Genomic DNA, 25,885 nt, shown 5'->3' on the forward strand with positions numbered 1-25,885 from the left:
TACAGCTTGTCCAGATTGTTTTTGACATCTGCTGCTTTTCAAAAAAAGAGCCCATATTGAGAATTCACACCCGGATTTTCATCTATAGTTAAAAGACAAGACATCTCCAAAACTTCCTACCATAGTTGCCATACATACTTGACCAATCAAGCTTTCTTGTCACGGTGACTGTCAGTCCCATTCGGCATGACTGAATCAAAAACCGTAGTCCTGGCAGCCTAAGAGACAAGCAAACAAGGGGTAAGATGGGGGGGGGAGGAGATTTTAGTTGCAAGCTCACATCAGTATGTTTCCAAGAAAAGCAATTCTCCAGCATGAGCAGTCTCTGCCTTTCCAACCCCCCTCTCTAACACATTTTCTAAAACTTGGTAAAAATTCCCATCTGGAGCTGTTTTATGCTGCAGATGTTTACACATATATCTCCAGGAATGACAGGATCTTGATAGCCTTCAGCATAGTATCATTTTCACATTGCAAAGTTCTTTCTTCTTGCACTTAGCTGGATGAAGAGCACAGCTAGAAAGTCAGAAGATGCAACTGAAAAATAAACAGAAATGTGCCAGAGATGGAAATAAAAACTAAAAAAAGGAAGTCCAGCAGAAAGATGGTCTATGCTTTTGATCTGAGGACTAGATGTAATTCAGGGCATTCCTAGGTCAGGTGCCTGCTCTGCACCTGGAACAGACCCACTCTAGCAACAGCTTAATATACTGCCTGCTGCCAGCTTTAAGAGTACATTTGACCTGCTGGACCTCTGCAGTTCAGGGAGGGGTTGGCATAGATAGGCACTAGTCAGCAGAAGAAGAGTGAGATTCCAGCATCTCATTATTCCTGTCTTTTTCCTTGTTAGTAAGTTAAATTACCAGGAGGGTGAGGAAAAAAAAAAAAAAAAAGAGAGAAAGAGAGATATTTTTTAAAAAGAGGGCAAAGTAATAGCTGTGTTACCCTAGCTGTGAGAAGCAGGCAGGTACGATAGAGCCTGCCTATGTAGATGTATTGGATGGTCTCATATAATATGTTGTCTCTCTCTAGAAGGCCTGAATTCCTTGTGTCCTTGTAAGGCACATTTAAACTTGCTTTTTAGTTTCTTTACTTAGAGAAGTCTACAGATTCCAAGAAGCCATTGGACCACAAGGCAAAAACTTCTCTCTATGGCTGCTGCATGGTGTTCCGAGCTGTTTGTAATGGCAACCCTATGGTACATTACTGAAGTCTCTCAAATTCTCAGGTGGGAGTTGCAAATCAGACTTTAGGCTGGACAGTAAAGACCTAACTTGCCAGTGGTTTTATTCATCAACAGTTCTCAGTAAGCTCAAAGACTGAGATACCTCATCTGTACTTCAGAAACGCTGGGTCTTGGCAGATCAAATGAAAGCCAGCAATAGTTTCAGGTGACCAGCAGCTCTGGGAATCTGCTCACAGGTAATGCAAATTAGGCATCGGTATCTTTGCAAACTTCTGAAAACTTTCTTGCAGTCATAGTTTGAATTTAAATTGTCAATCAGGTAAGTCAGAGAAAGGAATTCCTGTGGAGGGCTTCCAAAGGAACAATGAGAGAACATGAGGGCTAAAACCAGCTTGGCAACAACGGTCCCCATGTACTCGGCCAAGGTAAAGCGTTATCACAGGAAACCTAGGCAAAGCACACTTTGTTTAGAAGCATTAAATATGCTCCAAAAGATTCATTAAATCTACCAGACAAGTTCCAAAGTAGAGATAGAGCAGTAAGAAGAATGCTGAGGTGTAGTAGAGCTAATTTTGCTTCATCTCCAACAGATTTATGCTGGTTATCAAAAAAACAAGTAGGAATATTTTAAAACTATTTGAACTACTCTGATTTGCAAGGATATGAAAGTTATCTGAGTTCCAATGTTTTCTTCAATAAATAAGAAGAAAGCATTGTATTAGAACTGCTTTATCAACCCATCTCGTAGATGTTGTTATCAGGAGGGTTTCAAGGAGGAAAATGTTGTTGTCTATAGAATGGAGAGGAAAACCTGTGTGGGAGCATAGCTAATGCCTGTGGTATTTAACAGGAGCTGGGGCCAACTCCATTCTGACTAGAACCTCTGTTCCTTTTAAAGGAATTGCCAAGCTTGCTAGCAAGAAATGTATAACAAAGGGCTCATGGATTTTGATAATTCTGACTGATGTACCATAATTTTATTTATGCCAATTTATTTCTAAATAACTGTTCTTATTTTTTTCTTAAGAAAGATGCATTCTGAGGCTTGTGAATATTTTTTTATATGCTGCAAGGTAAAAAAAGAGCTTGAAGTTTGGCAGCTGTAACTTGCAGTACCAGTGCTCGTGTGGCAGATAACTTGAAATTCTATCAATCTTGGCAATGTTCCTGGCCCCTCTTTATCTAAGAATGAACTGTCCTTGGATGGTTCCTCTAGGATACTAGGCATAAACAGAGCTTCTTTTCCCCTCCCTTCAGCATCTGGTTCATGGTCAAATTCAGGGTTGGTGTTGTTTTGGAGTTTGGGTTTTTTCCTCTCTCTTGAACAAAATGTATTGTAAAACATGAAAGAAAAATCTCCCTCCAAATTGCTGTTTTTTTCTACATCTTTTCCTGTAAAATGTAATATCAACACAATGAAGTGTGATAGTGTCATATCTACACTGAGCAGAATGAACTGTCATCTGGGTAATACAGCTCCTAGTTTGAATAATTCTAAAGTTTCAGAGATTTGTCTAGTATCCTAAATAGGTGAAAACGCAGACCTAACTTTATTACCAAATACAAATCTCAGTCATCAGATCAGTGAAACAATGAGTTTTTCGAGTTACACAGCAGGTGGAAGCAAAGTCAGCGTACACCATGAAAGGACAGATGAAGGTCCAAATGCTGATCTATAAACAAGGAGCTTCCCAAATCAGACAGCAGGTGGAACCAAACACCCGACCTTGCAAGAGCCAAGGTGTTTAAACACCTTAGTACTGAGAGGCCGTCAATGTATTCCAAAAGGCACTCTTTATCAGTAGCCCCGGTGGCCCACAGAGTTAAATTTTACCTAACACTGAGAACTAGAAAGTAAATTAAATGCACTGCTTTCGATTTTATTTAACTAAATGTCCCAACGATAGGTTCGGTAAAAGCAGCCTTCATCCACTGAAGCAGTGATACGAACCGCCAAGCTGCAACGCAAGACCCAGGCTGGCACACTGCATTTCCTCCCCGTGTGCACCCCGAGTGGCGTTACTCACTTGTGAGGAGGAGAACGATGATATTCTGACCGGGCGTTCATTTGTGTTCTTTCTGAAGGACAGTGAGGATGCAATTTGCAGACACAACTACTTCAACCCGAAACATCACTTCTGCTTTCTCACACCTGACACCAAGGAGCAGATGACACCAGTAGTACTCAGTTCTGTTCAGGGCTCCAGCTGCTCCATGTGAAAACCATATCGAGTAGATACATCCAGTCAGTACTTCCTTCATCTTAAGGTTTACTTCCCAAAAATTTCCACTGAAAAGAAGCCTGAATAAAGAAGTCCGCGACTGGACACTTGTCTTTTTCATGTTACAACAGCACCCTGTGGTTGCTGCTTCTGTGGGTTTTGAGGGCCAGGGGGTATTACCTGAATGGGAAAAACCCATAAGTCTGGCAATTTCCTCCCTTTTCTCCTACTTTAAGTTTGGCACGATCGCCAGTAAGCACTCCAAAAATACACAGCCCGGTCAGAAAGGTGAAGATGTGCCCTTGCACTGGAGGAGCGAGGCAGGGAAGGGGCCGGCTGGCTCCGACACGGGTCTAACGCAACTCCGAGGTTATTTTTGTCAAAATCTCTGTCAAACCGTGTGCCACGGAGCTGCTGCAGCGGCCTGACCTGACCTGCTGCCGCCTCAGCGGGGAATGGCGGCCGGCGGCGCCCTCGGCGGAGCCGTCCTCGCCTCAGCTGCGGGCCGGGCCGCGGGTCTCCGCCACGGCCGGGCTCACACCGCCACCGCCGGGCTCACACCACCACCTACCGTCGGAGGCGGGCGAGACGCCGAGCGGCGCCGCGTCCCCGCCTCAGCCCGCCCTCGGCCCGCCCTTCCTCCCGCCGCCGCCGGCCCCTCCGGGCCGGGCCGCCTCCTCAGCCCGCCCGCCCGCCGGCCGGCCGCGTCCCGCCCCCTCAGCGCGCTGAGGCGGGCCGGAGCCTCCTCCCTGCCGCCGCATCGCGCCCCGGAGCCCGCCGTGCCGGAGCGCAGCCGAGCGCGATGGCTCGCGAGGAGGTGGCGGTGGCCGGCGAGGAGGCGGCGGCCGAGGGGGGCGGCGGCGGCCTGCTGCTGGAGATCGTGGGCTCCCCGCTCAACCTGAGCCTGCTGGGCCTCTGCCTCTTCCTGCTCTACCAGATCCTGCGGGGCGAGCGGCCCGCGGCGCCGCCGGGCGAGGCGGACCCGCCGCCGCTGCCCAAGATGAAGCGCCGGGACTTCACGCTGGCGCAGCTGCGGCCCTACGACGGGGTGCGCGACCCCCGCATCCTCATGGCCATCAACGGCAAAGTCTTCGACGTGACCCGCGGCAGGAAGTTCTACGGGCCCGGTGAGGGCCGGGGCGGGCCCAGCCCGGGAGTCCCCGGCTCTTTGTGCCCGGGATGCGGCCGGAGGGATCGCGGGGGCCGCTGCTCGGCCGCCGCCGCCCACCCAAGCCCCTGCTCGGGCGCCGGGAGAAGGGGGGGGGGGGGTGTCGGGCCCGGCCGCGCCCCGCCGCCGGGCCGGTGCTGGCGGGGGAATTTGCCCCCCTGCGGCGCGGGGATCGGCGTGTTCCGCGTTGATGCCTGACCCGCCTCCCGGCCGCGGCGGAGCTGCCCGTGCCTCGGCCCCGCTCGCCAGCCGGAGATTTGGGAAGGATTCGGCTCTCGGCGCCCGGGAGGGTGCGCGCAGCTCGCCCGCCGCGCGGGGAGAGCGGCCTCCCCGGGTGAGGCGCAGGGAGTTGTACAAACTCTGGCTTTGCCAGCCCGCGTGGCTTCGTTATTGTCTTTATTTTCCCAGGGCAGGTTACACGTACCATAAGGGGTTGTGCCGCTGCGGGGTTGGGCAGCTTCGGTGGCCTCGGGTGCCTTTGCCTGATGCCAGGCAGCAGAAGTGTTCTCTCAGTGTTTACATTCCCAACTGTAGTGGACATCACTCTATTGCATAATACTTCTACTAAATACCTACCAATTTCCATTAAACCAGCTTTCTCAAACATGGGAAGATTGAATCAGCTATGCAGAGGCTTACAGAGCAGCTAGCTATGGGGTGGGTGGGGGTTTGTGCACCCAGGTGTAAGAGTTGAATCACCTCCACTACAGCAAGGATTTTGATTTTTAACAGAGGCCTTCTGTTAAAAAGCCTCACTGAGGCTTGCCAATTTGTACCAGGATCTGTCTGGCATAACCACTCTTGAGCTGTCCAGACAGCTGGTAGCTGCTGTAGCGAGCTGCCCGTGCTACTCAGAGAATAGTGCAGGAGACACCACGTAGTTAGAAGCATGATGAGATTGTATACTTTTGGCCCAAACATGGACTGGAGACTGTTGCTGAATGATGCTGGACTGTAACTTTGCATTCTGCAGCAGTCAAGATGATACGTACAGCTGCATTAGATGTGCAGTTTTGTATTTGTGCAAACTAAAAGCCACTTGACTTAAAGACTGTGCTTTGGATGCTACCTTCCTTGACATTATATCTAGTCTGGTAATTGTTGAATGGTTCATCACAGTGTCTGGCTAATTTGGTTTTCATTTTCATGGAAAAGTAAGATTCTTCTGATGAATTTAGGAAAAAAGCTCACTCTGTGAGGTGTGGAAGATGGCATGCTCTCTACAGTAACCAGAGTTCACATCTAAGTTCTTTAAGCTCCCTTAAAAAGAACTTTCAATGTCTAGTTGCAACATGCGATATCTCCATTTTCGGCTTGTCATGCAAGCAAGTTAATCATTAATGAAGTTTAGCAATAGCCTGTCTTGATAAGATATCTCTGATCTACTGTGAGTTGCATGCTTTGGTCATTTGAGTTCATCTTGCATTTTGAAAGTTTTCATAGATGTTTCTCCCAAGCTGGTAACTTCTAGTATCTCCACCACATTTTCTGTCAAGTCGTCCTTTCAGCTCTTTAAGTCAGGAGCATCTCTTAGAAAACTTCCATTTCACCTCAGACTTAGAAATCCTTCCTCTGTTCCTCTTTCTGAGGATGTGCTTCCCAATTTGTATGCTTATTCTTACCGTTTGTACGTTCCATGCACTGTTGTGTGGTTCATTGTCCTGTTGTTTCAGCAAACTCAGTATCTCTTCCCATGGTTTTGTTTCTTGTCCTCTTCCTCTGTTTTCCCTTATTACCAAGTAGAATAAAACTTAAAAACATTTCACAAGTTTGAGGCACCTCTGACCCACAGGTCAGGGTAGGAACTCGTCATCTGTTTCAGTCTGGGGACTCTGATCCATGAAGATCATACAGCATCCATTACCTCTCTATTAATGCTGCTTATGTTTTTCTTTTGAAGACGGCCCGTATGGGATTTTTGCTGGAAGAGATGCATCCCGAGGTCTTGCCACTTTCTGCCTGGATAAGGAGGCTCTGAAGGATGACTATGATGACCTCTCTGATCTCAACGCTACACAGCAAGAGACCTTGAGGGACTGGGAGTCACAGTTCACTTGTAAGCAATTTTAAACCTATTTACAAAGAAGTAGCTAACCAGTATGTGATAAGGGAAGCAATGGTTACCAGCTGGAAGCATCAGTCTGAAAACTTACTTTGAATTAATACCTCAGTTACTATTACTAGAATTACTGTTACTCAAATGAATTAAGAGAAATGTCAGGTTCTCCTGTGTTCTCCCTCCCTCTGCTCCTTACAGAACTACAGGAAAGATGGAAGCACTCTGTCATAGGATAAGGTCTGTAAAACCACCCAAAAAGTTGACAGGAATTGGAAATTAAGAGCGTGGTTTTGATATAGTTAAGACACCATCTGTAGAGACAATTAGATTTTAATGCTCTGAAAAATGATTATGTCCCCTTCAGCTTCTCAGAAATAAGAATAACATGTGAATTATTACTTCTTGGGTTTTTTGAGTTTTGAAGACTGTTTAAACTAGGCCTTTTCCCCTTGGAGCTCTTGATATAACTTTTTTTACTCTAAATAAATTTATTCTGCATGGCCTTGGTGGTGGCTTTATCAGATTCACAGACAACTATATCCAGCTGACTTTCTACCCCAGAAGGTGATCGGGAATGGGCAAATGCCACCTCTGGGCTTGCAAGCAGCCTGGTCGTTACCAGTGATGGCCAGAGTGGCAGAGGAACAAAGGCAACTTGCACACTTGAGATGCTTGTTCTAAAATGAACAGAAGGAAGTCACTTTCATAGTTGCCTTGTTTTTCCATGCTTAGTATTAGAAGTTTTAAAAAGGCAATTCCAGCTGTTTTGTGTTGTGCCTCAACTTGCTGCTCAGGGGAACTTCAAACCACAGTTTTATGGAAATTGCTATGTCGACCTTGTACCAGGGCATGCCCACTGGTACGATTTTTTTTTTTCCTATTGTGATCTTGTTGATGAAAAATAATTCCTCCATATCTCATGATGCCTTTTAGCAAGTGAACATTAACGGGATTATTTCTACTCAGATAAGACAAAAAATAAGTGTATCAGTTGTTTGTCTTGATTAATTTTTTTTTGAGAGAGAGAAGAGAGATGATGGGAAAAAAGTAGTATAGTGGAAATAAAATGGGTTTTATTTTTAAATCTAGTGTTCAGTATTAATGGTTTACTATCACTAGCTAGAATGGAGCTTTCCTCTACATAACATCATTAGAACATCCCAGTTCTGACCTGATGTGCCCCTAGTATTTTGGCGCTCTTCCTGTCTTAATCAAGACTGTTAATCATGCCACACTGAATGGCTGTTTTATTATGCTAACAAGTATGTCACAGAAACCAGAACTATACTGCCAAGTATATGACTTAAACTAGTGTGTAACTCTACCTTTTCAAGAGTTAGGCATCAGGACTGACAGTGAACTGCACTCTTTCTATTCCTATGTTTCTAGTAAATTTGACAATTAGTTGCTTTCAATTCTTATTAATTATAACAACGCTATTCTGAAATACCTGTAGTCGGAGGCATCCTCTGCTTTGTTGAAGTTGACAGATGGGCAACATTGCACAGCTCTCAGTTCTTACACATATATGATCTTGGCGTTTTCACATGTTCAAAAGAGATACAAGGCAGAAGCTTAGCTGCATAATCGGATAACAGATCCGTCTTTATCTTTGGGAGAAAGGATCCCTCTTCTGTCCTATTGGATATTTTCAACATATATTACAAAAAATAAAAACCCTTGAAAGTTGTATACATGTGTGCACATATGTATGTGCGTGTGGGTATAATACATAACATACTCTAACAATGCCATTGGTTGAAAAACTAGCTTTGACACTGGCAAGAGAAATAATCTAATCCAGGATTCTGCTTCTTTAGCTGGATGAGTCCCTCAGTTTACATGCGTCTTTACATTCACTCATCTTTTGGCTTAGGCAATAGGAGAAGAATTATTGTTACATTCACTCTGCATGTTTCTTACACTTACTACAACATTAATAGTTCAGGTACTTGATTTTGTCTTTTCTCCTTCCCCCCAGTGCTTGGAACAAGTCCCTGAGAGCTGTTTTAATATAGTATAGGCATTTTGTTAATTCAGGAAACAGACATAAACAGACAAAAAGCTACATCTTCAGGACAGAATAATGACTTGGATTCCTTTTCTTTTTTTCCCCCAGTTAAGTATCACCATGTTGGTAAACTGCTGAAGGAAGGGGAGGAACCCACTGTATACTCTGATGAAGAAGAAAAAGATGCCCGGGATGCAAAGAAAGACTAGAGAGTGCAGTGAGGAACAATCTAATTTTGAATCATAAAGGATCATTTGTAACATTCCACTTCTGTTTTACAAGTTGCAACATCAGCAATGCTTACAAAAGGTCCAGAGTTACAGTGAATTGTTTCTTTTCAAAGGTTTCCTTTTCAAATTCAGTGGTAAACTACTAAAGGTCTAAGATGTCTTCCTTTAAACCTGCGTAATCTGAAGTATGCACAAAAAACGTCTGTGCAAAAGTAAACTGCAATTTTGGCAATAAAGGACTCTTACTGTTTCTCTTTTATCACTATTTAGTGCAGAGTAGGTTGAAATCCAGTTTTTCTTTAACAACCTAGCACTGTGGACGCAAGCACAAGAGTAATTTCACACATGCAACACAAATTCCACTAAATCTTGTTTTAACTTCTGCAAGATCTGGGCCTCGGGTTGTAATTCCTTTAGAAAAGGGACTATATTTTATTTGTCCATGAAGCATCATACTCATTTGTGGTGCACTGTAATTCAATATCGCATAAGATAATTTGGCTTTTAAGGAGTTACATAGTGGCTTACAGATGAAACACTAACTGCTTTAAAAAAACACAAGAATTTTTGAGAGGTTAAATCACTTTTAGATACTTACGAAATTATTAAGGACTGATGAATACTTGATGCATTCAGTCATGCATAATTATGCATGGATTAATATTCTTTGTTTACTTTTAAAGCACATCTGAAGTGTTACAGAGTTTTAGATATTGAGTGTAACTAGACATCCCTAGAAACCAGGTACACCATGAAGTGTAACTTGACTGGACTACTATTCATTCACTTTTCCTCTCGGTAAAACTCTTCTGTGAATTTTAATGAAATTAAACAGGGAAGATCACCTGCTGTTGATTCCTAGGCCTAAAAAAGAAGACTTGCTGGTATGGCATGATTAACAAGTGCTCTTGTACACGCAGCTTTAGCAGAAGAATGTTACTGGTCGATGTAACTTATACAAGTTTCCTGTACAGAATAAAATAACATGGCGCAAGCCATTTCTGTGTTGAGGCCTTTGTTGCTTTGGAACGCTGCCATTACAAGAAACGGCACAATCTCATGCATAACCAGCAACGCTATACACGAGGACCTGACCTTTGAATTGCTTTTTACCTATTTGCTCTCTTTGCTCACATCTGTGGTTAATCACTAGGTTTGTTCTGACTGTGTAACCTACTCTCCTACCAGAGGGGGCTGGGTAAATGGATTTGACCAAGGACAAATGTAAATGTGCTCCTTCACCATCCAAAACACTTCTGCAAAACCTTCTCAGAAATTCCATGGAGATAACTAATGGCTTGCTGACCACTCATAAACGTGTTTCTTGTCCAGGTGATTCTGCTCGGGTGCCTGGCTGGTATAGTTCACACCATTTAGCTTCTCTGGTTCAGCTGTCCAGCCAAGTTGTTTCAAATTTGGCAACACGACCAAAATGGTGAACTGAGTCCCGAGTGGGAAGGTGTAAACTAGGGAAAATTGTTCGGAAGTAGTGCATTGCACAACAGCAGCTTTCATAACGAGTTGACACAACATGTTAAAGTGCCTGAGACCACTCGTGGTGAGAGCAAATGACTTTCCCTCAGTCCTAACGCTGTCATCTTCTTTGGGTTATACTGGGCCTTCAAATGAAGAGTGCAGTTGTTTGAGCCAGATAGCTTACATAAAGTGGTATTGTATGAACTACCTAATGAAGGTCTAGAAACAAATGTAAATCTTGTCACAACCTTTGTGTTGCTATTTTATTTTTAGAGACATTTATACTCTTTGCAAACTACTACTAATGGTTTACCTCAAATCAGAAATGTGCTTTTATTTAAGGCAGAAAATAAAATACTCTTGCATAATGATGGTGTTTGGTTTTATTTACTGCAACTAAATCTGATACTTAATCCTCCCCCAATGTTTCAAGTTTTATATTATCTTTCTCCCATGTCTTACATTATCCAACACATAGATCAAGTATAATATGTTCTAACAGAATGCCGGTAAATGCAGTTCTGTTAGTATAACAGAATATTAAATATAGAACATGTTCACATTATATAATATGCTTTGCTGTTGCAAAAATGAGTTTGGCATAAAAAGGCCCAAGTAATTGTTAACACTGAGCAAAAGACGGAGCTTTTGAAGGCTGTCATGTAGTGGAACTAGGCTAGGCTGTAGCCTACCCTTCAGTAGACCCAACCATCTGACTCTTAAGTTAGTCTATAACACATCCTGAGGAACTGAATGCTATTTTAAGTATTAATCTGTACATTACAACATGATGCATCACAAAGAACAGTAATAAAAACTACACAGAAATCTCTCAGTAACACAAGACAAAGCTTAACATTAAACATCTGTGCCTCTTGGGAAAAAAGTATTACACTTCAGTAAGACTACTACTTTTTCAGAGAAAACAATTTATTGTGAAAGGGGAAGAAGTGAGTCATAAAGCAGTGGTTTCATGAAGCAGCAGCCACGCATTTTATTTTCTTCTAAAGTGCTGGAGAAAACGGATGGGTTTTAGCTTCTTTTTTACTCTGTTCTTTGCAACTTGATCCCTTCCTTCAATAGTTGCAGACTGGCTGCAATGACTAAGCAAGAACCGTGCCAGGTAGCTTATCGGACTGTACATTAACCAAGAAGGACACGATGACCAACTAAGAGCAGAGACTATCAGCAACCTCCCTCATCTGAACTGTTACTGGTGTGTCACCAAGGCATACTTGAGGAGCTCTGGGACAAATCAAAACAATTGAATAGCATCTCATTTCCAACCAGTTCTGGCATACTGTCAACTGCTTTGTAAAATTCAGATGCTCTTTTATCTGAACCCTACCTGCTCTTAATCATCTTTATTAGCTCTTAATTCCTGCTCTTTCAGTTAAACAAAGAAAGTTCAGTAATGAATGCTTATGTCGAGTTATGTAAGGGGTTTTACAAAAGGTGAGGTGCTTCTATGGATTGCCTGGAATCTCTGGATTAAGAAGAAAGGGCTTTCTATCTTAATTGCTGTATTCTTGTATTTCAAGCAGATGGACTGATGTAATAATGGGCATTGTGTATTTCTGCTTTAAAAACAGCCTGTAGGATTCTGACCTCAGCATTCAGCACAAGGTACAACCAACAGGCAATGTATTTCCAACAACAAAGCTTAGCTCAGACAGCTCCCCTGAGAAGACTTCTGTTCTCACTAGCTCTATTAGGATGCATTTTCATTAGTTCTGCACAGAAAGTCAGATTTGATTGCAAGATCAGCAGTCTCAGGGCCCTACTTCATACATGTCAGAGTAAATAGTGTTTCCATAAAAAAAACCCACAACTTGTTGAAACACCAAGTACAACACCACACGCCAGGCTCAAACTGAAAGCTGTGAAATTACGCCAGCAATGTTTTAGATTTCCGTTGCTGAACTATATAAATGCTGCTTGTAATGCATCTTTTCACCTATTAAATATTCTAGTTGTCTAAACATTCTGTAACTTTCACACTCAAGATGTGACATTTATTCCTACAACTACTGAAATTTAATCTACAAAGCTATGTATTTTAAACGTTTTAAAGCAAACTGTTGTATCTATCTTTAAAGATTAGCCTTCAGGATAATAAAATTATACTGACCAGTCCAGTATATGAAAGGATGGGGCTCAAATTAAGTGTGTCGATAGGACATGTAAGGAATTAATATTACACCACCTGTAAACAGGTTCTAAATAATGCCACCTGTAAACAGATAAGACAGACAAAAGTTCTGTTTCAGGATGAAGATTACAATGGTGTCTCACATTTTTAAGTGCACGCATATTTTATTCACTAACATTGTTTTACACAAATGAGGACTTGGAGATAGAGGATTTGCTTTACCAGTTTCAATCAATATAGTTGAACGCAAGAAGCAATTACAGAACTGGTGTATTTATTTGATATTGAATATTGTGACAACATGCTGATAAAACACTGGAAATTTACACCAAAGGAAATCTTTAGTTCCTGCTCCCCCAGATTACCAAAAAGAAATACTTCCTCACCTGTAATCAAAAGGCCTGTCTTATGGGAAATGGGTACTCATGGACACACAACTGTCTATAGATTGACAGAGGGAGAAGTTTTGTCATCTTTAATCCGCAAATATTGCATAGAGAAAAAACACCCTTGGTATGTCACGTCAGTGCAACCGAAACATTTTACATGGTCAACGAATACAATAGCTGATCTTCATTACAGTTGTATAAAATACTAAAAAGGAGACTTAAAAGGGGCATAAATGTTCTCGAAAATAGTCAGAAAATATTTCTGTCAAGAAAATAAGATCTTTTTAGATAAAAGTAATAGATTAACAGTACTTTTGAGTAGCAACTGCTTGTCATTCATGACCCTGAAAAGGCACTCAACATCTGAACATGTGAACAGAGAAGACATAAAACCTGGCTTAAAGCCTGTAGGAATCGCCAGTATTGAACACTGGGGGAGAACCTATCTACCATGAACAATTACAATTTTTTTTTATTACTATTTATTGGAGCAGAAGTTATGAACATGGGTAAGATTTTATGTAATGAAGGCAACATTATCACATTAACTTAGTATATTGACATGTTAATAAATAAAGCATACTAAAAGGAAAGCTGAAATAATCAGTGTATTGAACTTAGTAGAACTGGTCCTTGATATCTTGCTAAGGGACTTTGTCCAAAAGCAATTGTGGCTGTCTTCTAAATACAGCCAGCTGCATAAATATGGCTATAACTCAAGCTCCTAGACTGTGTTTTCACATTTTTATCTACATGCAGCACAAGCCTGACAACATTTCACAATTCCTCCGGAAATTATTTGTAAGCAAACTCATACTAAATAGCTATCTCACTACCTGTGCCTTCAAAATCTCATGAACAAATTTTCAACCTGCGTATACATGGGGACTGTCAGCAGGCTGACAAGCATTGCCCTTTCACCATCTAACATTCAGAGCTTTGCTTAGACAATCATTCAGATTCCTGGAAGCACTACATCTAGCACAAGTTCAGCGAAATCCGTCCTCCCAAAGACCAGCAAGTTTTCAGAAACACCTCTAGAATTGTAAATAGGAAAAACACATTTTTCCAGTGTGGGTTTTACAGAAGATGGGATTTTTTTCATATTTGGAAATCTATTACTTCCCACAGTTGAGTATAAATGTCCCCCACACCTTTCAGTCCCATCATTTTAACAATCTGATTGAGGAGGCACTTCATATGCTTGCTCTAGGATTTACATAGCTATGATTTTTTTCCAATGACTCGTTACTACTAAATACTGTAACTTTGCTATTTACATGATTCCCTACATTTAATCAGAGTATAACACTCCACGATCTCGATCTTTCAAATCCTTAGTAACTGGTCCGTGAAAGTTCTTCTGGTGCTGGGGAAAGTTTTGGTCCTCTGTTACTCAAAAGGCAAACACAGATTCTAGTTTTGTGGCTCACTACACCAGTTAGATATTCTAAGCGAAGGAATTACCTAAGCAAAAAAACCCCAGTATTTCATATACCTTTTAACTGTCAAAGGGCTTTCTTCTCCCACTCCTATGTAAAAATTTAGGAGCTATTATACAGTAGCTGTTCAGCATCCTCTTCTGGGCTCTGCTCCACAGAAAGTATCTGAGCAGGGGTTTGTCTGAATTATCTCAAGAGGAAATAGAGGGCATCCTCTGACATCTGCATCCATCTCTCTTCTCAACATTAATTTCCTTTCATCTCCTGCAGATAAGTATATCAAAAAGTTACTTAAAATTAGTTGGGGGGGGGAGGGTGGGGTGGGCAGGGAGGGGAAGGGTATGGGGAGGTAGCTGTAAGGTATCCACCAACAAACTGAAAATTGTGAAAGGTTGTGTGTAACAATAGCCAGAAATGTAGCAATCCTGTATGGAGATCAGATGACCACCTGTATATAAATTCACTAAGTTCAGACAGTACTTCCAACCCAGATGTACCACATACTGAGTTGCCTAACAATGTTTTAGTTGTCTAAAGCATTTTGAGTTGCTAGCACACCTGTTGTTACTAACAGAATAACCACCTATCTGCTCGTGCCCATGACAGACACTTTGCTATCCAATTAAATAGACAAATACTATTCTTCAGCTGCAGCTGTGTGTAGTGTTTCTGAACTAAACTGAACAAACCTTTAACTGCAGAGAAGTCGCACTCTTTTTTTACACCATGTTTACACTTTTTAAAACTCTTTTTAAAAAACACTTACCATTCATTGCTAAGAACTGTGGCAACTAACCTCACCTGCTAGAGACGTGTCAAAGTCAGTCACCTTAGTTCTGGTGTCCCTGTTTCTCACCTGTCCTCTGGAGGGTCTCCTGAAGTGGTAAGCCATCACGAGGGGTAACATCTGGTACTGCCATGGCGGTGTGAAGTGCATTGAATTTCACTTTTTTGTGGAACATTTTCTTACATTTTCTTTGTATCTTTCTGAGCGACTCCAGCTGCACACAACTGTCCGTCTCTGAAAAGCCACATTCATCAGATAAAAGATTAGAAGAAAGTTTTTTTCGCTTTTTCTTCATTTTGCGAGCATTTCTCTCCTCTTCCCTGGATTGTCTCTCACTTTTCTGTCCTTCATGTCTTAATTTACTAACAGACCTCTTGCATGACTTTTTAAGCTCATGTTCACATTGCCTTGCCAAGCCCTCATAGACAGAATTAGAACAGAAGTTACATTTGCTGCTTTCCTTCTCTTGACCTTCCAGAGTTACATTTTTAAGGTAAACCAGTAATTTTCTTTCCTCAGGTCTTGCAGGCAAGCACCCTTTATTACAATCGCTGTAAATTTCTTCACACCTTCTTCCTGTTCTCTTCATTGAGTCACTACATGCCTCTCTGAAGTACTCGGAATCACCGATCTCTTCCAACAAATCCTTTAACCTGCAAGCAGATCTACATGTTTTGTATGGTACGGTACCTTCAGCACTACCATCTTCTTGTTTGAATTCATTATCATGAGCAACAGCAGTGCAATCCAAAGACTGATTCGGTTCAGCATGTGGTAAGTTATCAACAGGGAGGGAGTCATTCCTCTGCACTTCCAACTTTTTTGCAAGCCTACCCCCATAGGCCTTGTTTTCTAACACTGTGTCTGATGACTCAAGTTCCCCAACAGTGATCACCAGTCTACAGTTACCATCGCTACTACAATTCCTCTTGTTGAGGTTTTGGACAGGACTCACTTCTCTGAAGTGCTGACCGTGTCTGTTACTCAAGCTGACGTCAAAACCACTATCATCATCAGACACCACTCTCTTCCACCAGGACTTGTTCACAGTGGGTTTTGGCTCTAAGCAAACACGTGCATAGCGTGGTGTCTGATAGTGGTTTAGTAAATAATGGATGAATTCATCAGTCTCATAAACCTTTTGCTTCCTGCAACCATCTTCATCAGACACTGTCTGCGCGTGAACTACATTCAGTGTTGGGTAGTCCCTTCCATCGAGAGATTCGATGACCCTACAGTCTTGTGTAACTGTAATCAGTAAAGATCCACAGCCAAAGGAGTTGTACGCATCTCTGTCAGGCAGTCCGTCAGAACGTGGGGCTGTACAGGGGTCATTTAAAATCGTCCTGACTATGTGACAAGCAGATGCTCGGAAGTTACTCTCATCTCCTTCCTCACTATGTAAACTGCCACCTTTTTGGGTTAACGGGCACTTAAACTCTTCCTTATGTTTCAACTCTTTGTGCGTATATTGGGAGTTAATCACTTCCTGATGTAAGCCTTTTAATGCTGTTTCAGAAAAGGAATCATCCTTCCTTATGCCCAATGAAGGATCCACTTTTTGACTTGCCAACTGTGCAAAATCCTTCAAATAAAAAAATCAGGAAAATTATTATGTACATTTATTGAGCGCTATAAAGAGTGCTAAACTGCAAACTCCTAAGCAAGCAGTCCCATGGTCAGAAGAATTACACAGGTTAGGGATCAGTCTGGCTTAGTTCAGAGCTCAATCATACAATCTCAGTATCCCTAAGTGAGAACTACAGATATTTCATCATCTCAGAAAGCTCCACTCTCAATATGAAAGTGATCTTTTCAATCAATTCATCTCACTGCAACTGCATAAGAAATATTTATTCTTTGTTTGATCACAGCGTCACAACTAGTACTGCATGCAATTACTATATTTTTGTAGATAAAATATTTTATTTAGAATAAATACTTTGTTATACATTGTTTTAAATGGGTCCAAACACAACCAATCTAAAGCTTTCCAAGTGGTGAAACCAGTTTATTCAACACACCACCTTCATAACTAAGGTGACCAATGTCATATGTTATGGGGCCCTAAAGCTCACGCAGAATGGCAAGGGTAGCCTCTGACTTCAACTCTTAGAAAATTATAGTCCTTTAGAAATCTTTAACATTAGGATTGGGGCAAACATGTACTTGTTAAAAGCTGCAAGCAAATTTTTACTTAGCAAATAGTGAAGACAAAGCCATGTTAGCACCCCTGAGAAATGAAAACCCCTGTTTTCATTTAAAACTTTTTTTTTAGCCCAAAGCACTAAAATAAACCTCCAAACATTAATCTGTGCACAAAACACTCAAATTTTTATCCCTCCTCTGCTGACTTTCTCAAGACATTAGCTGAATCATGCTGAAATAAAACTGATAGCTTAGCGCTGGCCACAAAAGAGGCTGCTAGAAATGCAACTGGCATAATCCTGTCAATTTAATTCTGACACTTGCAGACCTGAGACCAAAACAAGCACTGACTGCTTCATTTGCATCCCCACCCCGAAACTCCTTGTTTGCAACACTGGATCAAGTCTAATAGAGCTGATACAGCCCTTCCAGCCCTATTTTTACTCAGTAATGACAAGGCTTTGAACAAGGGAAAGTTTCTGGGTGGAAATGCACTACCTTTGCTCTTGGGACAAGACTGTCATCTCTGACAATTGAGAGCAGATTGTCACAAGACTTAGACCTCAGGCCTTCACAGTGTTCGGTCAGTCCTGAGGCATTCTTCTGCACAGCATCAAGACATCAAATGTCTAGTGAATTATTCAAGCTCTAATAAACAGTCTTCAAAATTTAAAATATGTTTTAAAATAATCTTACTTTCACACGGTTTAACAGCACTGTAAGCAGTCTGACAGACTCCACTCTTCTCTGAGCTAGCAGGGATTTCCTTTCTTCCCATTCAGGCATATTCTCTGGCCACTGCTGTTCTTCAGCTGGTACCTTCTGCTGCTTGGGGGGATGTTTCTCATCTCCATCTATCTGCCTCTCTTCTCTCCTCTCGAGCTTAGCTTTCTTTTTTCTTTCTTGAACTTCTTTTCATCACGTCTTTTTCTAGGTAATTATCAATATGGGACAATTTAGATGACACTTGTCTTACATTTTGAGTCCTGGGGAATTGGATGCAAGTCTTTGAAGTGCTAATAATAATAATCAACCAGTCACCAAGAATCCACATGTGGCTAACAAGGAATCTTGTTTGTTAGAATAACATGTTTAAAAAACATGGCACATAGATGACATGCATCCAACTGACGCACACGTTTAGAAAGTTCTTTGTCTCTTCAAATGGTTTGTATTCTAGGGTTTTCTTTACAAGCACTACCAAGACAGAGTCACATAACCTATTGTCTCCAAGGACACAACTAGAGACTAATTGTTTGGATCTAATTCTTAAATGAACAAATCTCCCCTGGACATTAGCATGAGGGCCCCATTTAAGAGGTGTTACAAGACTATTTCCACTGTTCTATAAATTACAGCTGAAACGTGTGCTGGTTTTGGCTGGGGTAGAGTTAATTTTCTTCCTAGTAGCTGGTATGGGGCTGTGGTTTGGGTTTGTGCTGACAGCAGTGTTGATAGCACAGGCATGTTTTCGTTACCGCTGGGCAGCGCTGACACAGAGTCAAGGCCTTTTCTGCTCCTCACCCCACCCCACCAGCGAGGAGGCTGGGGGTGCACAAGGAGCTGGGAGGGGGCACAGCAGGGACAGCTGACCCCAACTGACCCCAGGGACATCCCAGGCCATGTGGCATCATGCTCAGCATATAGAGCTGGGGGAAGAAGGGGGAAGGGGGGACGCTGGGAGTGACGGCGTTTGTCTCCCCAAGCCACCGTGGAGCCCTGCTTCCCTGGGGATGGCCGAGCACCTGCCTGCCCATGGCAAGGGGTGAACGGATTCCTTGGTTTGCTTTGCTTGTGTGCGCGGCTTTTGCTTTACCTGTTAAACTGTCTTTATCTCAACCCACGAGTCTTCTCACTTCTACCCTTCCAATGCCCTTCCCCATCCCACAGTGGGGGAAGGGAGTGAGCAGCTGTGTGGGGCTTAGTTGCTGCCCAGGGTTAAAACACAACAAGCTGTCACTATTTTTTGGAAACCTTGTCCTGTAGAAAGTAGATCTACCAAACAACCAACATGACACGTCACAGAAAACTCCAGAAAATTCAAGGAACAAAAACATTCACACAAATAAGTGTTTAAAAATATATTTTTAAAAAGTATTTGAATAAGAAAGTATTAACAATGGAAGCATAGCAATGTTTTCAGAGACCTAGCATTAGAGTCGCTATGCTCCACATTCTAAGTGTGGGGGTTTTTTAAGACATGAAGGTGTGTAAAATGATTAATTACTAGTGACAGTTTAGGATGCCATCCAAATACATTATCTACAGAATTAAAACTTCAATATACTACTATTACTCATATACAAAATTTAAGAACACTGCCCTGAAGATAACGACAATGAAAGAAGTAACATGTAAAAAGGGGTTGAGGGAAAGATGGAAAAGTGTTCATCTCTAGCTTTGGACCTTCCAGCCAACTGGGAGACACCTAGAAATGTATATCACATTAAATTTACTTCAGGGCATAAAGACGTTAATTTGTGATGTTGCAGCACAGAGCAATACAAAAAGCCCACATGAGAACCTTAAGCAATCAAGCCTCAGAGCAATTTGAGGCAACAGCTCTCTGATCTCACTCCAGGCCCACAGAACAATACAATCTGAAAGGGACCTCAGGATGTCTGTAGTCCACCCTTTCTTATAACCCAGACCCATCCATCTGATGCCTTACACACAGAATTAGGAGGCTTTTCTTTCTGGCAGTAACACAGAAAAACTACATAGTATTGCTTCAAGTTATCCAACTCCTGTCTCCTCGAAGCCTGGATTTTTACAGTAGCCACTCTTCCTGGATTTTACTCGGTATGAGATAGTGTAACAAATCTCAAGAAAATGGGACATTCTCTAAAAATACACTCTCACCTTTCAACCCCCTCTCTTTCTCCCCCTTTTTCGAACGTGCTCCTGTTCTTGCAGCTTTAGTCTTTCCAGGCTTCTCTTTCTTATGGCTCCTTCACTAAAATGTCTGGTTGTATCAAAAGTCACCTGTCACAGAAGAAGCAGAATCAGACTTAGCAGTCCAGTTTGCTGTGTATTTATACAAACACAGACAACCTGCTGAGCAGATGAGAGACCCCAGGTGACTACCAAAATACTACTAAGCTCCTGAGAATGTCTCTCTCTACCCTGGCATACTAGAACATCTCTTCAGAAGTTCACACTGGGTTGTCAATCAAGCTCAAACATCCCACTCCCAAATGTCTCCTCCTGCTGTGACATCAGGGACTCACAATCTAACATCATACCTTTGGCCAAACCCATTCACGACATGCTCTTCCTATGTTCAGCAGAGAATTCCTAGTTGCAGGATTTGTGCAGTTCTGCCAAAACTAGAGTTCACTGACTCTTAGAGCAACATCTTCTGGATAAGATGCTTGCTTCCTTGAAAACTGATGAATTCTGTTGACGTGTGCTGCATTTAATCAGCTTCAAATGCCCAGATGTGAGCACACTGAAAGAAAACACTCAAGCAAATTGCATCAAGGTCTATCTACACTGAAAAAATACATACTATGAAGTGTTATTTCCAGCACAAAGGTGTATTTTAAGATCACAGTTTAGAAATTACCTGCTGGGAAAAAATATCAAACAGGGTACACCCTAATAAGTACTTATGGAAGTAAGCTATTAGGCTGCTGAAATTAAGCTTACAGATTGCAAGTTTTCTTTTATAATGCCACGCTAAGCATAGCACTTAAATGGATTCATCCTGCAACATCCTTAAGCAAAAGGTACAGAGAAGAGGGGAATGGGTACACTTTACTAGCCAAGAACCACCCAAATTAGGGCAGCTGCTGCAGCTACTTAATGCTTACCAATAAGAAACCAAGTATCTTTCAGAGAGTCTCACCAGCTTCTGAGCTCTTGTCCCAGTCTCAGTGCCAACCACACCAAAAATATTTACAATTTTTACCTTACCCACATCAATTTTTCAGGAAATCGAAACAGTGAAATGCCGGGGGTTTTTTGTTAAAGGACTTAAGTTCAGATACATTAATTTTATATATCAGTGTCTCTATATCCAGTACAAACAGGATACTCAGAAGGTTTTTCCCCCTCACATGCTTAAGTGTCCAAAAAGTTTACAGAGAGGCTTCCACTGGTTAATAAGGACTTCTCAGGCCTAACTTCAAGGAAAAAAAGAGCAAAAGTTGGCAAATCACTATCTGTGCCCATTTCTTCCACAAAATCTCAGCAGCTAGTAACAAGTAAAGGTTAGTATATTTTAATGCTGTCCATATGCTATATTTTTCTTTCTTTTTAGCCACCATTTTAACATAAATACAGACTAAACCGAAGGGGAAAATAAAAGAAGATACATATACAAAGAACTGCAGGAGTGCCACATACAAGCTTTCACTGAAGCAACATGAAAAGGTCTGTTAGATGGTTGTCACAAGTTAAAAACTATATTGCCATTACTGGAAAATACCTGTTTGCCTTCAATATAGGAATGTACAGGGGAAGACAAGTGCAGTGCAAGAAGGTGTCTGATAAAAGAGGGTGACTACACTTTATTCAGAACGATGAAGAAAAAATTCCCACATATGTACTGAAGAAAAAGCTAGTGTAATTAAAAAAAAAAAAAACAACACCACAAACAGGAATCTCTGGAAGCAGCAGCTACAGCACAGACTGCAGCACTGAATCGCTCCTGTTAAGAAACTGCTGCCAAATGCACTCAGAATTAGCCACAACTTTGTCAGGCAAGGCTGAATATCTCAGGATTAATCTCTGAATACAGCCGTGTGTGTGTGTGTGTACACATATATATATAGAGAGACACCTTCAGCATCTCATATAAGCAAAGCAGATACACCCAAAGTACTTACTACAAAACTGAAAAAGTGAGTAGTCTCTAGAATCCTTTCTGCCCACCATGCATTAAGATAAAGAGCTTCCTAAAGCTATCTATAATGTAAGTAACAACCACATTTTTTCTATCACAGTAAGATTTAAGGTACAGCAGTAAAACATCCAGGACACCACTGTTAAAACTGGAGACATGAAAGTCAAGCCTGAAGAAGAGCTGGTGTACCCAAAAGTTTGATCCGTTTCACATCTTCTACTAAACCAACTGATATTATCCCATTCTTGCAAATCTCTCTTCACTTATATCCTTACACCATCATGGCTGCACCCATATTCCTACTACTACAATAAGTCACCTAAAAGGAAGCGCAAAAGCCTCTTCATAGAGCTGACTAAGCTATAGTGGTTTGCCAGTGCAGACCATTACCCTTGCTCTTCCCCACTCTTCTTCATGGCCAGGAGCTCTTCAAGCATCAGAAATTTATTTCTCATCACATGACTGTGTACAAAGCACAGAATTATTTACTGGGCTTTTGGGATCAACCCTGACATATTAATAAACTGTTATCTTAACTTTAAGCTTTAACTGTTCAAACAGGTAAATCACAAGGAATTTGACATTTAACCCCTTTACCAAATTATTATTTCCTTTTAGCCACTCTGCCATGGTTGTAACATCAGGAACACATTTGCCCTTGCACTAAGGTTTACCACAGTAACTGCAGGCTGAACTGTCCTTTGCTACCTGCATGCCTTTCTTCTGTGATCACATGTTCTGATAACCCTGATACATACTCAAAATAAAAATAAAGATGCTACTTAAATGCATGAAAAGGAACCAAGATACTGACCTGGGATGCTACAGATCTGTGATCAATACCCAGCTCTGCTGAGGAATTCCTGTGAAACCCAGTAACTTCTTATGTCTCGGGGGCCTAAAATGATACAGTATTTTAGAAGAGATTCAAGCTCATCAGGACCACAAAGGCCATCGGATCACTTACTCTGGCCTGTGCTGTGTTCCACCTTAGTTTTACCCCAGCAACACAGTACAGAACTTGGCACTGTATTGAGCTGAAGCATCTCTTCCAGGAAGGCACCTGACTCTGGTTTGAAAACATGACGATATGAAAACCTGCCACTTCCCACGGGCAGTTTGTTCCATTCCTTACTCACTCATGATTTGAAATAGAAGCCACTTCCAGATATTGATTTTTCATAAGCCTTCCTCTACTAGATTCACATCCTTTTAGTGTCTAGGTGGTTCTGTGGTGGGTTTCTGTTGGTTTGGTTTTTTTCCTCTTACATGCTATAATCCAGGTGCCTCTCAGTCACCTTTCTTATATAAAATACATAGCTTGAGCTCTTTGAGAGCTCTCTCACAGTCCCTCATCACGATACACTTTCTCCAGCCCCCAAGTAACTTTTGTTGCAATAGTTGAACACTCTCCAGTGTAAAACATATGAATCCCAAACCCACACACAGTATTCATTTGATCAGTGTCATACACAGCAAATTGACTCCTTTAAGCCTACTTTCTATCACCACTTAAACATGCTCCCCACAACACTGCAACAGAAACCCAAGCTGTTACTAATGTACTACAATAACCCTTTCATAGCCTTCAAGAAAATGCGGATAAATCAGTAACTCTGAAATTATTTTTCTGAATATCTGCACAGTTCTTTTTACATTGACTAAATTAGCTTAAAACGCCCTAAAACGTGTCAGCCAAGTTCATACTTTAAAACAAAATTAGACTTTAGGGAAACATTAACAGCCTGGCAGTATCTAACCTGAAACACCCATACAGTCCATATGAGCAAATGCAAGTAGTGAGAATAATCTGATCCAAAGGCACCCCTCACGTTTCCTCACAGTACTGCTAGCTCAAACAGCTCTTACCATCCCCAGTTTCCCAGCTGGTCCCTCCTGCCAGGCCCTGGACCAACACAACTGTTCCTGAGACCATACCATCAACTGGGTCAGGAAAGAGATCTAGCTTAGAGAAAAAAACAAAACAAAACAAGGTATTTTGCCAGGTTACTTTTCAGACAGTTGGCTTCCCTGCCCTCGTGCACAGCACAGCCCCTGAGCGGTTCCGAAGGAGAGCTCGAGGCAGAGGAAATACCTTAATTCTGCAGAGGTGGGTATGCAAGAGCACCTATGAGCAAATGGCAATGTGGCAAGGGTATGTGTTGACCCATAGTAGCAGAAAGAGTTTATCATGCAGGGAAAAGCATTTACCGGAGTCACTTGGAGAAGTTTATACAAGAGGTTTAAATAGATTTTCAACAGACAGGACTAGTTTCTTCATCTTGCTCTGCACAAAATTAAGTGGAGAGCAGAGATGATCAGAGGCGCTGCTGCTCACACAAATATCGCAATAAAAGGGCCTTTCGAAGCTAATGCTCCCAGCGCCGCTACTTCACGCTGCGTGTTTTGAGGTGGGGATAAAGAAAACCGCAAGCCAACCCCCAGCTCCATGGGCGCAACTGCCGAGAGGCCGCGGTGCCTCTGCTCAGCGGGGGGGGGGGTGCCCGCGCCCCGGCGGGATCAGCAGGCACCGCCGGCCGGCCGGAGCCCCGCGGTCAGGGCCCCGAGAGGCGCTGGCGGCGGGAGCTGCGGACGGAGGCAGAGGCAGGGCCCGACGCGCTCTCCCGCCCCGGCAGCGCGGCGCCCGGCAGCCGCCCCCCGGCACCCCCGGGCCCTGCGGCCGCACGCCGGCCGGGTCCGGAAACGCCCCGGGCCCAGCGACCCGCGGCGCCCACCGCGCGGGCCAGGGGAGGCGGCGGTGGGGGGGACACTCGTCCGGCCGAACCTGCCGCCGCCCCGGCAGCCGGAGGGGAGGGCCGGCCCGCCCGAGCCGAGCCCGACCCCCGCCAGCCCGTCCCGGCAGGGCCGCGGGCTCCGGGCAGCCCCACCGGAGCTACGGGGAACCGCTCCACCCCCCTCCTCGGTGCCCCGGCGGGCGCGGGCCAGGCCCGGCCGGCACGGCGGGGAGCGGCAGCCCTCCGGCCGCGGCCGCTTCCCGGCACCGGAGCCCCCAGCGCCCTCCGACAGCCGCGGCTGCTTCCCCCGAAGGAGCGGGGCACCGAGCCCAGCCGCGCGCCCCACCCCGGGAGCGCCTCCCGCAGCGGCGGACGCCCTCCGCCGGCAGCGCCCCGCTCCCACAGGCCGCAGCGGGCCGGCTCCCCTTACCCCTCCGGCCGCGGCCGCCTGTCGCCGCGCGCCCTTCCCGCCGCCACCCCGGGGCGGAGCGCGGCGCAGGCTGGGCAGCGGCGCGGGGACCCGCCTCTGGGGCGCGGCCCGGCACCGCCCGCTCCTCCCGCCTACCGGAGCTGAGCTGGCGGCGGCGGCGGCCGGGCCCGGCTGCCCGGCTCGACCCCAGAGAGGGGGGCGCTGCACCCACGGGGGGCCATTTTGTGGCGGCCAGGCCCCGGGAACAGGGCGGCCCAGGGCGGGGTGGCCGGGTGGTGTTTGGGGATTTCACGCGTGTTTTTGAGGAACGATTCGCAAAGCGGGGCTGGGCCGAGCCCCAGGAGGTGCTGGCGGCTCTCCGGGCCGTGTCTTCCCGCCCGGTGGCTTCTTGCCCTGCTCTCGCCCCTGAGAGCCCCCACTGCAGAGGCCTGTGGCCATCCTGCATGCCCGCCCTCGGCTGGTGCCCGCCAGCTGCCCGGCATCTTAGGCCTGTGGCCGTCGTGTGTGTGCGTTGTATTAAAAAACCCTCAAAGCGAACAGAGTTACTTCCTCAGAAGTTGCCGCGCTTAGGCAGTGCAAAGGCGTAGTCAGGGGTGTGATG

At 43.8% G+C, this 25,885-nt stretch overlaps 2 protein-coding genes across 7 annotated transcripts; one reads left to right on the top strand and one right to left on the bottom strand.

Moving 5' to 3' along the window:
* The first annotated feature begins 4,120 nt into the window (after positions 1–4,120).
* On the top strand, positions 4,121–10,723 carry PGRMC1 (progesterone receptor membrane component 1). The gene is made up of 3 exons (XM_074835192.1): positions 4,121–4,535; positions 6,477–6,632; positions 8,755–10,723. Exons 1-3 carry the CDS (start codon positions 4,211–4,213, stop codon positions 8,853–8,855), a joined length of 582 nt encoding a protein of 193 aa, XP_074691293.1. The 5' UTR covers positions 4,121–4,210; the 3' UTR covers positions 8,856–10,723.
* LOC141927858 (A-kinase anchor protein 17B-like) lies at positions 10,721–25,348 on the bottom strand. Of its 6 annotated transcripts, none has more exons than XR_012624597.1 (7): positions 23,989–24,082; positions 22,934–23,017; positions 20,133–20,255; positions 17,967–18,200; positions 15,192–16,707; positions 14,392–14,599; positions 10,721–12,585 (listed from the first exon to the last, which is right to left on the bottom strand). XR_012624597.1 is itself a non-coding variant. In XM_074835189.1 (7 exons), exons 5-7 carry the CDS (start codon positions 18,054–18,056, stop codon positions 14,463–14,465), a joined length of 1,743 nt encoding a protein of 580 aa, XP_074691290.1. In that variant the 5' UTR covers positions 18,057–18,200; positions 20,133–20,255; positions 20,516–20,721; positions 22,934–23,017; positions 23,989–24,082; the 3' UTR covers positions 12,649–14,462. The 6 variants fall into 6 exon arrangements, 5 of the variants coding, with proteins under 5 accessions (XP_074691290.1, XP_074691289.1, XP_074691288.1 ...); XM_074835189.1 differs by lacking the exon at positions 10,721–12,585 and adding an exon at positions 20,516–20,721 and having other exon boundaries at positions 12,649–14,599; XM_074835188.1 differs by lacking the exons at positions 10,721–12,585; positions 23,989–24,082 and adding an exon at positions 25,285–25,348 and having other exon boundaries at positions 12,649–14,599.
* Positions 25,349–25,885: the final 537 nt, after the last annotated feature.

The sequence above is a fragment of the Strix aluco genome, chromosome 10 (genome assembly GCF_031877795.1).
Source record: "Strix aluco isolate bStrAlu1 chromosome 10, bStrAlu1.hap1, whole genome shotgun sequence".
Lineage (NCBI taxonomy): Eukaryota > Metazoa > Chordata > Aves > Strigiformes > Strigidae > Strix > Strix aluco.